This window comes from Poecilia mexicana, unplaced genomic scaffold (assembly GCF_051168715.1).
Source record: "Poecilia mexicana isolate PSO_F unplaced genomic scaffold, ASM5116871v1 scaffold_13, whole genome shotgun sequence".
Taxonomy (NCBI): domain Eukaryota; kingdom Metazoa; phylum Chordata; class Actinopteri; order Cyprinodontiformes; family Poeciliidae; genus Poecilia; species Poecilia mexicana.
In genome coordinates this window covers 9,171,970-9,186,511 of record NW_028263382.1, presented here as the reverse complement: position 1 = coordinate 9,186,511, position 14,542 = coordinate 9,171,970, and the positions used below count along the sequence as shown (strand labels likewise).

Genomic DNA, 14,542 nt, shown 5'->3' with positions numbered 1-14,542 from the left:
GAACAAACTTTACTGATTTCACTCCAAACAGTGAACAGAGTGCATTTTTAAAAAAATCTAATATGCGAAATGTACATATTTTTGTAGAGTTTTGTTTTTTCAGGTAATGGCCTTTTTTGAGTCTCCACTTCAGTTAATGATTAGTTGATTACTAAATTAGTTGACGATTATTGCGACAACTGATTAATCGAATCAATCTCGATTAATTTCAGCCACAAACATTCCTGTATGGTTTAATTCAGTCCAGTTAATTAATCACTTACTAAATTGGTTGATGATCATTGCAATAATTGATCAAATTAATCGGTTATTAATCCAATTAATCATGATTAATTGGATTAATCATTTAAGCCCTAAATATTTCTTTGGACTAAATTAAAAATTATTTTATTTACTCCAGTTAAAGATAGTTCAAATACTAAATTGGTTGATGATCATTGCAATAATCGATCAGATTAATCTTGATTAATCCAACTGATCGTTTTGATTTTTCTTAAATGCTGATGTGTAAATGTACATTGTGTTTCTCTTGTGGTATCTTCGTACCTCCAATAGTGACACCAGACAGAAGAGGTCGATCTGACAGCATCTCGTCGTCAGAAGTGGCGATTGTTTTGATTGCATCGTGGTAGAGCGGGGTTGAACTGGGGACGGCGTACTTCGACATCTGAGACATGATGAGGGACAAAGGATTCTGGGATGGCGCTGCACCTGGGGAGGAAGTGAAGGGCATACTGGCATTCATAGAAGGTGGTTGGCTAAGAGGCGTTGAGCTGGAACTTCTTGGAGGATGGGGCTGGCCTGCAAAATTCACAAAAAAAAAGGTTATTAGTAGCAAAGTAACTGCTGGGATTTTCATCTAAAAGAAACTAGTGACTCCTGACATCTGAGTGAAGTGAGGAACTCAGGCCTGAACCTTCAGAGTCACAAAGACAGTTACAAAGTCGGCCTTCCATCACCTGAAGAACATTTCCAGGATTAAAGGACTAACGTTCCAGAATGATCTAGAGAAAGTCATCCATGCATTTAACTTTAGAAGCATTAATTACTGCAACAGTGTCTTCACAAGTCTACCTAAATAAAAAAATAGAGTTCAGCTGATCCAGAATGCTGCTGCTTGTGGTCTCACTAAAACCAGGAAGATGAAGCACATCACCCCATTTCTAAAATCCATACTCCCTGCAGCCCAGAGAATAGACTTTAAAGGGGAGTTTTTATCCAAAATTCAAATTTTGCACATTTTTGTACTTCCATTTGGGTTCCTACTGTTTCTAAAAGCAGCTCAAGCGCTAAAAAAACACACCCAGCCGTTTTTTTTTTTTGTTTGTTTTTTTTTTTAGAAAATAATTTAATGGATTTTGGTGTCTGCCGTTTCAAAACCTATGAAATGTAACATCAAGAATCAGCAGTAGAGGTGTGCCGATCGATCAGTCACCGATCATAATCGGGCCGATTTTCGTGAAAAAGTGCATGATCGGTGATCGGCGATCATTGGCTCTTGTTGCCGATACCGATCATCTCATTTCCCAGCCTGCCTGTGCAGCTGGTCTCCTCTGTCCTTCACTCTGCGCAAACGCGCAGCAACAAATCCTAAGCGATGTGGAACTATAACGCACTGAGTGAATGGGGAAGTTTGCGTGTTGCGGCGGAAAATTGAAGCAGTCAAAATGCATCAACACAACGAAGCTAATACGACATAAAAACAGTGCCATACTTGACGGAGATTGGCTACATCGAGGCTCACTGCAGTAAAAAAGACATACGGAGGATCAGATAGCAGGTAAAGCAGCGCACAGCTACAAACACTCACCCGGATTAGCATGACGGTCAGAAAACTAAACAAATAACCTGGAAAATTATTTAAGTCTTCGAGCTGCGATGTAAGACGCTGGTTCTGCTCTCCTGTTGAACCGCTGCTACGCTACAGGTAGTAATATTTCACAGACGGAGCTTCGCTTCTGCTCCACCTGGTAGTGACTCTCACACCGAACCTCTGCTTAAAGCTGCAGCATCTAACCTAAAAAAATACATTTTACATACGTATTAAAACTTTCGCTGTCCTAACATGAGACAGATATTCTCTAAAAAAAATAATCGATCTCCTCCCTGATCTGCATAATTACTCCGCTCAGTCAGAAACAGCCAATCAGAGCTAGCAGTAATCAGCTAGCCGCCATGCTATCAGGAAGTTTTCATTCAGTAACTCTGGATTGTTTATTGTAATGGAACCTGTTTTTGCCTTTGAATGTTAAGTTTTATACTTGAATTTTTTGGCAACGTTGAGAGATTTTATTTTGGCTCTTTGTGTTATTTAGCCTCTTCAGAGCCTTCATATGTTATCAGTCTGTTAAAGATAGTATTATCAATAGCAGTACAATTTGCAGAATGCCTGTTTTGTTTAGTTTTCTTCTTGAAAAAAGTTATTAAAAACAAGTTTTTGTCTAAACTAAGGTGAATCCATGGTTCCTTTTTCCACATAATGTAACCGGTAGTGTTTATGATAAAAAAAAATAATTATGTGATCGGTATCGGTGATCGGCCCTCATGGGTGATCGGTATCGGTATCGGGAGGAAAAAACCTGATCGGCACATCTCTAATCAGCAGGCACTGCCTCGTTACCTAGCAACACCAACAGAGCTCCGCCCGTCACCTAGCAACCAAAGCTGAGTTCCAGAATGTTTGGTCAGCTGGTTTTACTGCTGTATGCGCTGTATAATGGCTGCTGGAAAACACAAGGCTTTGTTGTTGACTTAGAGTCCAGAAACTACTTCCTACTTTTGCTTTTCGAAGATGTACAGTTTAGGGCTGTTGTAAACGAATATTTTAGTAATCGAGTAATCTATCGATTATTCTTACGATTAATCGAGTAATCGGATAAAAAAAAATTATAAAATGAAATATTGGTAAATCTGGCATAATACCGGTGTTACTATCAGATATCAATATCAGTCCAATTTTTCATATTTGAGCATCCCTAACAGTTGCTTTTTTGTAGTTTAGAAAACTAACCTGTAACAATAATAGCTCACTTTCTAAGTTAACCAGAAGAAAAGTTATAGAAAAATCTGAAATTATATTGAATTTAATAACAAAGAGGCAGGCTCACAAATATGCTTATAAAATATGTCTACAATCCAGCTTTTAGTTTATGTATTCATCTTCAGTGAGTTTAATAGATTAATTAAACTCACCTTGCCACCTAACCTGTCACGCTTTGGGTTTGAAAATACGGGAAATGCCGCCTGGAGTGGGAGGAGAGGGCGAATGAACGAACGTAAGATAGGGTGGAGGGGAGGAAATAGACCAGCGGACTGACGAACCGTTAGACCGGGGGACGAACACGGGGGGAAGCAATACGGGATATTTACGACACCTTCACTGGTCACACTCAGAAACTCATCTACCAGCCATGTCCGATGCGCTCCGCCACCCGTTTCTTCAGACCGGGATAGGAAATCTATTGTGCGGTTCGTCGGTAAAGCTACATTTACACGGTAAGCATCAGCTACTCAGCCGCCCGCCCTGTTCAGGCTATCCGCTCACCTCAGCGCTCTTCCCGCCGTTCGCTTTCAACCAGCAGCCCCGGAGGAGAAATGCTGCCGTACTCCAGGCATTCCCCCAGTTATTTTAAGGATGCTTATTGGTTCCCCAAAAAAACGATAAAAAGTCGGGCATTATCATCAATCAATAAAATCCCCACGGGCCAATCTTGAAGATTGGACTTTATGCCGCTGAGACTTAGCTTTTGTCAACAACTCAGAGGCGGAAGTGAGAGCTCCGCGCAACGCAAATGAAGTCCCGGCCGGAACACGGTGCGCTAACTAATAAAACATAAATTAACAAAGCTTCGAGGCAGGTAAATTTTCCTCGAGGAATTTTAGTAATCGAGGTACTCGAATCATTCGAGGAATCGTTTCAGCCCTAGTACAGTTGGATAATTGAACAACTGTTTGGAGCAATTTTCATGTGTGAGTTTGGGCGCATGGCCAGCAGCAGCTTATTTGAATTAAAAGTGACAAACCTTTAAATCCAAAGGCCCTAAAACAGCTCAATCTGAAAAGTGCTCAACATATGCAGAACTTACCATACTAAAATGTCATAATATAAAACAAGATTTCGTGAAACAAATGTAATGAACATGTTTTGTATAGACTATAAACCTAAACTGTTCAAGGTAGCATAATAGGTACTCTTGTTGGTTTATGAATCCTTGAATGGCTTAGCACCACAATACATTAAAGACCTGATGTTGTATCAATCTTCCAGATCACTCAGATCTTCTGGTTCTGCTTTGCTCTGCATCCCCAGAACCAGACATGGAGAAACAGCATTCAGCTTCTACGCACCACAAATCTGGAACAAACTCCCAGAAAACCAAAAACTGCTGAAACACTGAGTTCCTTCTTAAATGAAGGCTAAACACGCACCTGTTTAGAGCTGCTTTTGATTAGCAGTAAGTGGAGCAGTAGTCAACATATTTGATATGTATTTGTTTGATGATGGCATTTGACAAGATGTAATGTTCGTTGCTTGACTGTATGATGTTTTTATGGTGTAAAGCACTTTGAACTGCCTTGTTGCTGAAATATACTATGCAAATAAACTTGACTAAAGTGTACCTGCTTCAGTAGAGCCATTTCCTCCATTGCCGAGGGGCTTTCCACTAGTCGGGCCGCCGGGACTTGGAAGAGCAACCTTAGGCGACGTCCAGCCGGGAGAACCAACAGCCATGGCTGGAGACTTCAGCTGCCCCGGAGAAGCCGACGGAGAGTGCAAGCCGAGGTTGGAGGACGCCATTAACTGAGGAGACTTTAAGGAAGAAGAGCAAGGAGTTCCCGCTCCAGACGCCGGGGGGAAACCGGGGTGGTGTCCGGTGTTAGACAGCGGCGACTTCAGCCCTGGAGCGGACGGAGAAGGCAAGAGAGGAGATGGCTCTTGATTGAGGGATGGCGATTTGAGTTGGTGAGGCGGAGGCACTGATGGAGAGGCAAGGGAGTTAACGCTGACTGACATTTCAGGGGCGTTCCTGGAAGCAAGATCTGCTCCTCTAAGGCCTTCGGTTTGAGGCAAATGGCTGAGCCGAGACGTAGCTCCGAGCTGGTTGGGTCCAGGCTGGTCAGGGCCGAACATCTCAGGGCCAGGTTGTAGGAGAAACGGCCCGTCCACCTGTCCTTCAGGGAAGGGACCTTGACCGGGGAACTGGAATGGCCCGTCAGGTCCAGGCATCATCCCCTTATTCCCGCCTCTTCCGCTGATTTCTCCAGGTCCAAACATGTCTGGTAAAGGCCCCCCTCTGAGCCTCTGTGACATCATCATCTGCTGCTGCTGAAGGTTCATCTGAGGGTTCATTCCCATTGGGATATTGCTCCCTAAAGGGGAATCTACCAAGTCTCTCATTGGATGACATGCTCCAGGTGACATCATGATCTCCCTTGAACCAGGAAAATCCATTGGATCCACCCGACCAGACGGCGGGCCTCGCCCCATTCCTAAGTTGGGGAAATCTGCACTCCCGAAACCGTCCATTATTCTTGACCCCATGTTCCCCTGCTGCTGCTGTTTAGCCAATCGGTCTAGCTCAAACCTGGACACCTGCATCTGCCGTTTCTCCATGATCCGGAACATTTCTTCGCGTGCCAACAGCTCGGCGTCGTCTTGGAAGTGTTGGGGAGCTCCGCCAGGGTAGCAGCCATGGAAGGGTCCACTGCCACCGCCGCTGTTTGGAACATCTTCCAGCCAGATCATTCCGGGTCGGACAGGCCTCTGAGGCCCTAGGCCCTCTAAGGATCCGTGGAAACCCCCTCCACCTGGCTGCCCTCTCTGGATCGGACCCAGGAACCGAGGGCCCCGCGGCCCCTCCGGGTGCATCTCAAACACTTTCCCATTCCCACCAATTCCCCGTCGCATCAAATTCCCAGAAGCCCACTGCTGGTCTCCCGGTTTATTGTGGTAGGGAGGAGGTGGCCCTCTAATCATCATCGGGGCCCCATGCATGCCAGCCTCAGGAATCATTCTAAAGTGCTGCGGGGGTCCAGGGTGCTCAATCTCCTGCTGCCGCCTCTTTTCCTGGTAGTACTCCTCCTTAAGCTTCCTCCACGCCATCTGCTCCCGCGTGAGCCCCTCCGGCCCCATCAAGGGCGCCATGTTGTCTCCAGGCGAGGGCATCTGGTGATGCAATGGCGGCGGGAGGTTGTGGTGAGAGTCTAAATGCGGGTTGTCGAGCACTGCCCCGCCGAGAGACTGCGTTTGGGAAATCATGGACTGGAGAGGCTCTTCGTACTTTTTCGGCAACATGCTAGCGTTAGCACAATTCCCAGAGGCGTTCGTACCGATCTCACCGTCCTCAGCGCCACTCCTGTCTGTATTATTCAAGTTGGTTGGGTTGTTCGTACCGCCGCAGTGTGGGCCTCCCGGTTCTCCACTGCGCAGAAGCAGCCTCTCTATGTCTCTCAGAGTCTGCAAAGAGCGCTCTCTGTGTTCGAGTTGCTCCTTGGAAAGACAATCCATGTTCCTGCTGCCGCCTCTCTGCAACGCGTCACCCTGCAGATGAGCGGACAGGATGCTGGCGCCTCCAGAAGGAGAGGTGGCAGCACCCGATTCAGCACCGCTACCTGACTCTCTGAGTCCTCCACCTGTCCTTTGGGGGGCGCCGTTGTTACTGCCGGGAGCCCCGGCAGGTCTGACCTGACCGGACTCGTTGTCAGAGTGTCCGGCCGACGACGGACCTACGACTCCGGCGGAGGCTGGCCGCGGCGTTCCGCTTTGGGACTTGGGGGTTCCGGTTAGCGGAGAGCAGCTGGAGTTTACCTTCTCAGGTAGGTTAGGGAGCTTCCCTTGTTGGTAGCCCTGCAGCAAAGAAAACCGACATTAAAACAAACTGGAATACACACCCTAAATATTTTAACTTCATAGACCTCACTGCAAATACACAAAATCATACAGAGTATTTTTAAGTTAGTTTCTAGTGAAAATATCTTAAAAGTTAGCAAGTACTTTATCCAACAGCTCTTTAGCTGTTCTTATCGTTTTATTGCCTTTTTCTTACTTTACTGTACCACTATTATGCATCTTATTTACCAGTATTCTTATTTGCGTTTAACTTGAGAAGCACTTTGTGCAGCTTGAGCTATTGGAAATGTGGTATATAATAAGTTTTACATTGACAAAATATAAGAGCTTGTTTTAAGTAAATAATTCCCTAATATATATAAAAAAGTACTAGTTCAACTGGCAGATTATTGGAAAAATATATTGTTATAAGTAAAATAATCTACCAGTGAAAATTTTTTAAAATCAATATTAAGGAATTATTGACCTAAATCTTAAAAGTTACTGGTTAGTTAGTTTTGCCTTATTTCAAGTGTAATTCGATATTTGCACTAAAAATTAGACAGAAATCTTTGGTAATGAATTAAAGCGATAAATTGTATTCCGGAGGAAGAGATGAAACTTTAACGGTACCAGACTGCTGAAATCAGATTTAAAATTCAGTGGTGTGTACATATCCCCACAATCAGAGTAAAGGTACATTTGGCAAAACAGAACATTAAAGCCTTCCTTATTTCTTTTTTTTTTAAGTTTTATTTTAAAAATAAAACAGGAACAGAAACAAGTGATAAAGTTAGCTACACCAATCATTCCTCACACACATTTTGCAGCTGTTGTCTTTTACACAGTCGCACATTTACATTCTGATAAAAAACAAACTAAGTTTCGGTTTCTGACCTGCTCCAACTTGGAGTTTGGAACATTTTGCTGGTGAAAGCGAAGGATTGAATCACTTTGTCCCTTCATCACTGCCTCAGCAGCACTGTTGAAGAAACAATTAAAAAAAAAAAAAAACTTATTAATGCTGTTTACATACACAGTAAAATTCAAAACCTTTTAGGCATTTTTAAGATAAGTTTACAAACTTTTCCAGCACCACATTTTGGAGATAAAAACAATACAAACTAAAGGAGACAGATAATCATTTATTACTGTTATTAATCTATTTTTTTTGGTGTTATTGTAGTTTCTACAGCAGGATAAAACTAAAACAAAATAATATTTTATGTTTTAAAATGTCTCTGATACACCTTAGAAACCAAACTGGTGTGATAACAAACCTCCAATTTAACAAAAAAAATTACAAAAAGGCAGTTTAGCATAAAATATATGATCACTGAGTCATTAGGAATAATAAATATTCACTTTAATGAAATATTCCAACAAAATCACGTTAAGATAAATGACATTCCTGCTCCAATTAAAGGCTTAAACACAAAATGCAATCAAAATTACAAACATGACAATAACTTTGTATTTTAGCGAAGTTTTCTGGTATTTAGCAAATAAAAATAATTTTGGTCATTCTAACATAAAAACAGAACATTTTAGTCTAATTTTATTTCAGACAGTAAAAAAAAGTTTTTATGTTTTTACTAGGTGTGTGAAAATATCTGATTTGAACTGTAAATAAATAATCTAGGTTTTTACTCAAACATTAAATTATAACTTTATTAAGAACTTTCCTACAATTCAAGCATTTTAAAATATTTTAATCACCTGTAGGAACTTTTTAAATCTTGAACGTTTGTCTCACCTGTTGGCCAGGCAGGTGGTGAAAACGTAGACCACCTGCTGTGAAGGCTGCGGCAGCTCCGCCTTCAGCGCCGGTCCCGATCCGATGACGGCCGCCCCGGATTCAGTCGCCATGTTTCCAGCAGGAAGGCAGTCCGAATGTCCTGGGATCGGACCTGAGAAACCAACAGAACCGGAGCTCAACTTCTCTCTGGCTGAAACAAGCATCGACTTAATTGCAACAGTTCAACACTAGATGGAGCTAAAACCACTTTTTTTCCCCAAGCTTATATGGATTCTATATCTAAAAACAGAGATTTCTGTAATTAGATCAAGATTCATTGATATCGCCATGGTTACAGCTGCGTTGGTGAGGATTTCACAGACTTACGTTGGGCGTGCGGCTTGTCTTCGTCATCCGTGTCTGGACCAGAACACCATTCGTCTCCGCTGTAAGGCTGCTTCTTGGTCAAAACGCAGCGCCGCTTGCTGCGCATCACACCCTCTGGATGAGAAAACACATCAACATCAGCACTGTGTGGGCCAAAATAACAACAACAAAAAACAAGCAAATAAATTCATCTGAATGGATTTCAGTCATCCAGATCCAAAACTTGAAAAGGGTTTTGAAAGTTCACTGCATCAAACAAAAACAGCCGAGTTTTTACGTTTCTTTTGAGTTGTAAGTAAGCTTGTCATGATGATAAATTTATTGCGATAAATGATAATGTTGTTGTTTTGAGATCATTTTCCAAGAAATATAATGGTGGTAATGCAAGAACACAATCTCAAGGATCAATAACCTTTAAATTCCTATGAACATTTAAATACTGGAGCTGGAAGACATTTGAAATATTAAAAATAAATAAACAAAAGAAACAACAAATAAAATGAATCATAGAGCCTCTGTAAACAAAATTATCTTTAAAAAAGGGATAGCTGAGACCAAAACACCAAACTGAAAACTTTTATCATCCAGTTTTTGAAAGAGAGAAAAGAGAAAAACAAAGCAAATGAAAATTATTGAGTTTCTTTTAATTTATCATGCAATCAAATGATTTATTGTGACAGCCCTAGTTGTAAGAATAGGATTTGGGTTGCTTTCTTCCAAAACACCTGCTTTATTTAGACAAATTTAATAAATTAAAATCAGATTTTAGTTTTACAGAAAAGGATTAAACCCAGTGGAAAAGAAGGAGGAAGAAAAACGGCCAGAAAACTGCAACCGCTCATTTTAGAGAGAACATTAAAAATCTTCAAACTATTAATTATAAATCACCATAAGGCTTTCTATTGCTTTTCAAAGCAGACCACTAATTCCAAAACAGATTTTTCCACACAAAACAGTCGTTTTTAAAAGTCACTAAAACAGGAACGACGTCCATTATGTTGCATTATGGACGTCCAGTGTGATACAGTGAAGTTCGCCTAAACAACAGCCTGGACTGGAGACGAGAAAAAATAAAAAAGCAGGATGTGCTTCATGAGGAAGCCGAGGTTATTCAGATGTTCTGTAAATCTGCCATTAACTGTGGAGCAGCAGCATCAGAGTCCGGGTCTTAAAAAGGCTCAACAAGCTGATGAAGAAGGCTGGTTCTGGAAAAATGAGCCCACTGCAGTGAACCCGTTGAAAACCTCCTGGTTCTTCCACCAAATACTGATTTCTGAGTTAAAACATCAGCATTGTTGTTTCTAAATGAATATGAAATGGTTTTCTTTGCATTATTTGAGGTCTGAAAGCACTGCATCGTTTTAATTATTTTGACCATTTCTTATTTTTTGCAAATAAATCCTACATTTTTGTTTGAAATTTCAGAGACATGTCGGTAGTTCATAGAATAAAAGAACAAAGTTCATTTTGCTCAAACAGTTAAATCAGAGAAACTGATCATTTTAAATGATGTGAATTTTTCCCAGAGATGTATATCTTGTTTGTGTTAATGGTCAATATTACACCAACTTATTCCTCTGCAGTTTAATAACAGCCGTTATTAAAAAAAAGACAGTAGTGGTGAACTGATTGCAGTTTTCTGGCTGATCAACGACATTTAAAAAGTCCAACTGCCACAAACCCAGCAAAAACGTTGCACAGTAAATTTTACACAAAAAGAATAAAACTATTTTATATTTTTCTGCCATTTCAGAACAGAAAAACGACCAACCACTGACTGTTTCGGTTAAACTGCCCACAATCCTTTGCTCCATCAAAGTCACATGACCAAACAAATGCCACCCAACCAGCCGGCTCTACTCCTCCAGAAACAAACGGCAACAAGATGGAAATAATTATCAGTTGTTAAATTGTTTTCGACCACATTTCTTCTCCGACTGTTCCTCTAATTTCCTTCCCGTTTTTATTAAGAATAAAAGGCTGAAACGAACTGCAGCAGACTGAGTCGAGTTGTCTTGCAGACAGAGCAGAAACACCTTGGAGGAGAGTTATTCCAGACATCAAACTGACGGAGGCCACATGGTGGAAGTATAATGTGTCATTTCTAAAGCTGGGGATTTCCCCCGACTTTGTTTGGGCTGCCTGACCGAACGGTGGCGCAGCAGGGAAATACAAGCTGCCTGGAGGTCATCGAAAATGCACATTAGACATTTACATCGCATGCAGGACGGTGCAAAATGTTTAAAGAGAGCTTACTGATAGTTTTTTTTAGACTTTCAGAAAGTTTTTTCTTTTGATTTCACTTGAGTTTTCATTTATTTTCTTTAATCTTAACTGAAGCGTCTGGCTAGAAAGACCAGAGATTCTTTAATCTGATTTATTTTAGTCCTCCAATTCAGATTGAGTGAGATTTTTCTTTCCAAAACATGGAAACTTCTGAGTAAATTTAGCTTTAACTCAAAAGTTAATGGCAGAAACCAAAAATGAACCAATCTGACAATTAGGGCCGATACTGATAGCTGATATTAGTATGGCCGTTTTGGCCAATAACAGATGTTTCCCAGTATCACATACATCATTCCTCATCCTTTTGACTTCAGTTGCTGCATCACTAAATCTGTCACATGACCAAACAAAAATCAAATGACCAATCCCCTCAGGCTCCTAAAACACAAACAAGATGGAAATAAACATCTAATGTCAGCCAAGTTTTACTGATCTGACTGATACAAAAACGTCAAAAATTAACTAAAATCTTCCGATACCAAATTTAATATCAAAATATAATTTTCTAGAAGAAACATGGACCATAAAAATCTCCATGCCTGCATCTCAGTATGTCTAACGTTTAGAGTTAAAACAAAGAGCATGATGTGTGCTGATGCGTTTACTGACTGAAAGAAAGTGGGAGGTTTCAGCTTTGATGCATTTCATGAACAAAAGGTGGTAAAAACTATTCTTGTTTTATTTTCAATGAGAAGATTGCTAGAAAATGTGACTAAAAACAGCAGAAAATACCAAGAAAACTATGAAAATCCTCAAGAATATTTTTTAAAATTCACAAAAAAAACTTGCTTCATTCAAAACAATGTCTAAATTACTAAATGTAATGTCTAAGAATTACTCAAAACTAATTTTTAATGCTAAATAATAAAACCAATGCAAATGGTAATCTGCAACATTTGCTAAAGTAAAACAAATGTTCACTTCATTTGGGAATCTGAGTCAGACGAGCACAAAGTGATCCGTACTGGTGAATGAAATGGAAGAAAAACCACCAACAGTTCAAAATCTGAAAAGTGTGGTGTGCATATTCAGGCCCCTCAGTCAGGACTCCACAGAAACAATGGTGTACCGGTGGCAGTTTTCTGGCCAATCACCAATTTTTAAAAAGCCTGACCTGTCGATACAGATTTCTTAGTCTGAAAAGTTGTTCATTTAGCAGCAGTAGGATGATTATTGTTACCCAGCAGAGAAAAAGGGAGCAGTGGTGGATTTTCAGTCATTTCCAGAGGGAGACAAGATTGTTTTTGCATCCAAGTATTAGTGAATCACTCAAACTTAAAGAAATTGATGTTAAATTTATCAGTGCACAGATTTCTCTGCAGTCACAGCTTCAAACCTCGGAGTATTTCTCTACCAACTTTGCACATTTCTCTCTGCAAAACAGCTGAAGCTCAGTCAGACTGACCAGAAAGATTCCTCAAACTTCTCAGTTTGAGGACCTAGATCCAGCACTGATTATCTGCTGGATCTAGGTTTTGACTTTGACTAAGCCACTAACACAGAATCTCAGGAAATTGTGACATTACTAAATATCCTTTGATTAACCTACATCTTCCATATACTTCTCTTTTCCAGCGTACAACCAACCAGAAATTTCACCTACGCTTCCTTTCTGGCTGAGATTTCTCACACATTGAGCTTTTAATGAGCATTGCGATTTATTATATTGTGTAACTCTTATCTAAACCGTCACACTGTAGCCGTGGCTGCGTGTTTGGGGTCACTGACCGGCTGGACAGTGAATCTCACCCGGCCTACGGAACCACCAAGAACTTCAATGAAGCCCAAAGAGTTACATTTAGGCCACCAGTCACCAATGTAGCTGCAGCTAACGATTATTCAAATAATCAATATGATCGATTAATCGGATGAAAAATGAGCACATTCTGCAGATTTGTCTTTTAACCAATCAGAATTGTTTTAGGTAATATTAGAAATACATTAAAAAAATGCAAATAAGCATAATTTGATTCATTGTTTTAGAGAAGAAAACATTCTATTGCCTAAAACATAGGGCTGCAACTAACAATTATTCAGATGATTAATCGATTAATTGGATTAAAAAATGTTGCCACAGTCTCCACTTTACATTTAACCATGTAAGCCGCATTATACAATATTAGAAAAATAATTAAAAATGCAAATAATTAATAGCTTTTTAAATAAGAAAATACAAATTTTATTGTCTAAAATGAATTTTTTTTTTTTTACATTTCTTAATGATTTTTTGAGCAAAATATGCATCTGCAACTAGAAAAAAAATAACTGTTGATTATTTTATAGATTAACAGACAGCAAGACATGCTTAGTATGAGATTTCTTTTAAAAATGTCCTTTTTAAAAGTTAAAAATGAGGAATTCAGGGTAGAACACATTTAGAGACAAAGAAGGGTTTTCATCTTAAATGCAAAATGTATGTTTTTGTACAGTTTTGGCTTAATTACTACTCTTAATGTGTTGTTATTTCATCAAATAGTCGTTTTATTTTTGGTTTTTATACTGCAGTTAACAATTAATCAATTACTTAATTAGTTGACAATTGTCCCAATAATCGATTAATCACGATTAATCGCTTCAGTCCGCCTAAAATGCAAATACTGCATTTCTTTGTTGAATACTTGATCATTTGTAGCAAATAATGCAGATGCAGCTAAAAATGTACTTCCAACATAAACATGGAGAGAACTCATCCCTTCCTGCTTAATGCACTGTAGGGTTTACTCCAGTTACCAATTAATCAATTACTGAACAAGTTAACCATTACTTTAATAATCAATTAATCACAATTAATCGTTTCAGCCATGCTGTAATGTACGTAGTTTTGGCTTATTGTTCTTTCAGCAAATGGTCTTTTTTGAATTTGTAAACTCCAGTTAATTAATCGATAACAAAATTAGTTGACGATTAATAATCATGATTAACCGTTTCAGCCCTGCAGTTTTGACTTCATTACAGCTCTGAATGTTTTGTTCTTTCAGCAAATCGTCCTTTTCGAGTCTGTACACTCCAGTTAGCAATTACTTGATAACATTAGTTGACGATTACTTTAATAATCATGGTTAATCGTTTCATCCCTGCTATAATGCAGTTTTGGTTTAATTTTGTTGTTTCAGCAAATGGCCTGTTTTGGGTCTGTATAGCGATTAATCGATTACTAAATTAGTTGTTCCAATAATAGGTCTGTGTCACCATGGGTCTCATCTGCTCCTGTTTGGTTGGTTTTCAGTTGTGGTTTAATCTTATATTGTCTGTTTCACAGAACAGCTGCATTTATACAGAGATTAAATTTAGTCAATTTTGTG

The 14,542-nt window shown here is 39.8% G+C and overlaps 1 protein-coding gene across 3 annotated transcripts in view; it reads right to left on the bottom strand.

The window, feature by feature from the left end:
* Nucleotides 1-14,542, bottom strand: part of bcl9l (bcl9 like) — a 49,312-nt gene that overhangs the window by 2,350 nt on the left and 32,420 nt on the right. For all 3 annotated transcript variants that reach the window (XM_088011647.1, XM_015010488.2, XM_015010496.2), the window contains 5 exons: nt 8,955-9,068; nt 8,586-8,739; nt 7,727-7,811; nt 4,621-6,847; nt 547-801 (listed from right to left, as the gene is read on the bottom strand). In XM_088011647.1, coding sequence (XP_087867773.1) covers nt 547-801; nt 4,621-6,847; nt 7,727-7,811; nt 8,586-8,739; nt 8,955-9,068 — 2,835 coding nt within the window. The remainder of the gene's footprint in view (nt 1-546; nt 802-4,620; nt 6,848-7,726; nt 7,812-8,585; nt 8,740-8,954; nt 9,069-14,542) is intronic.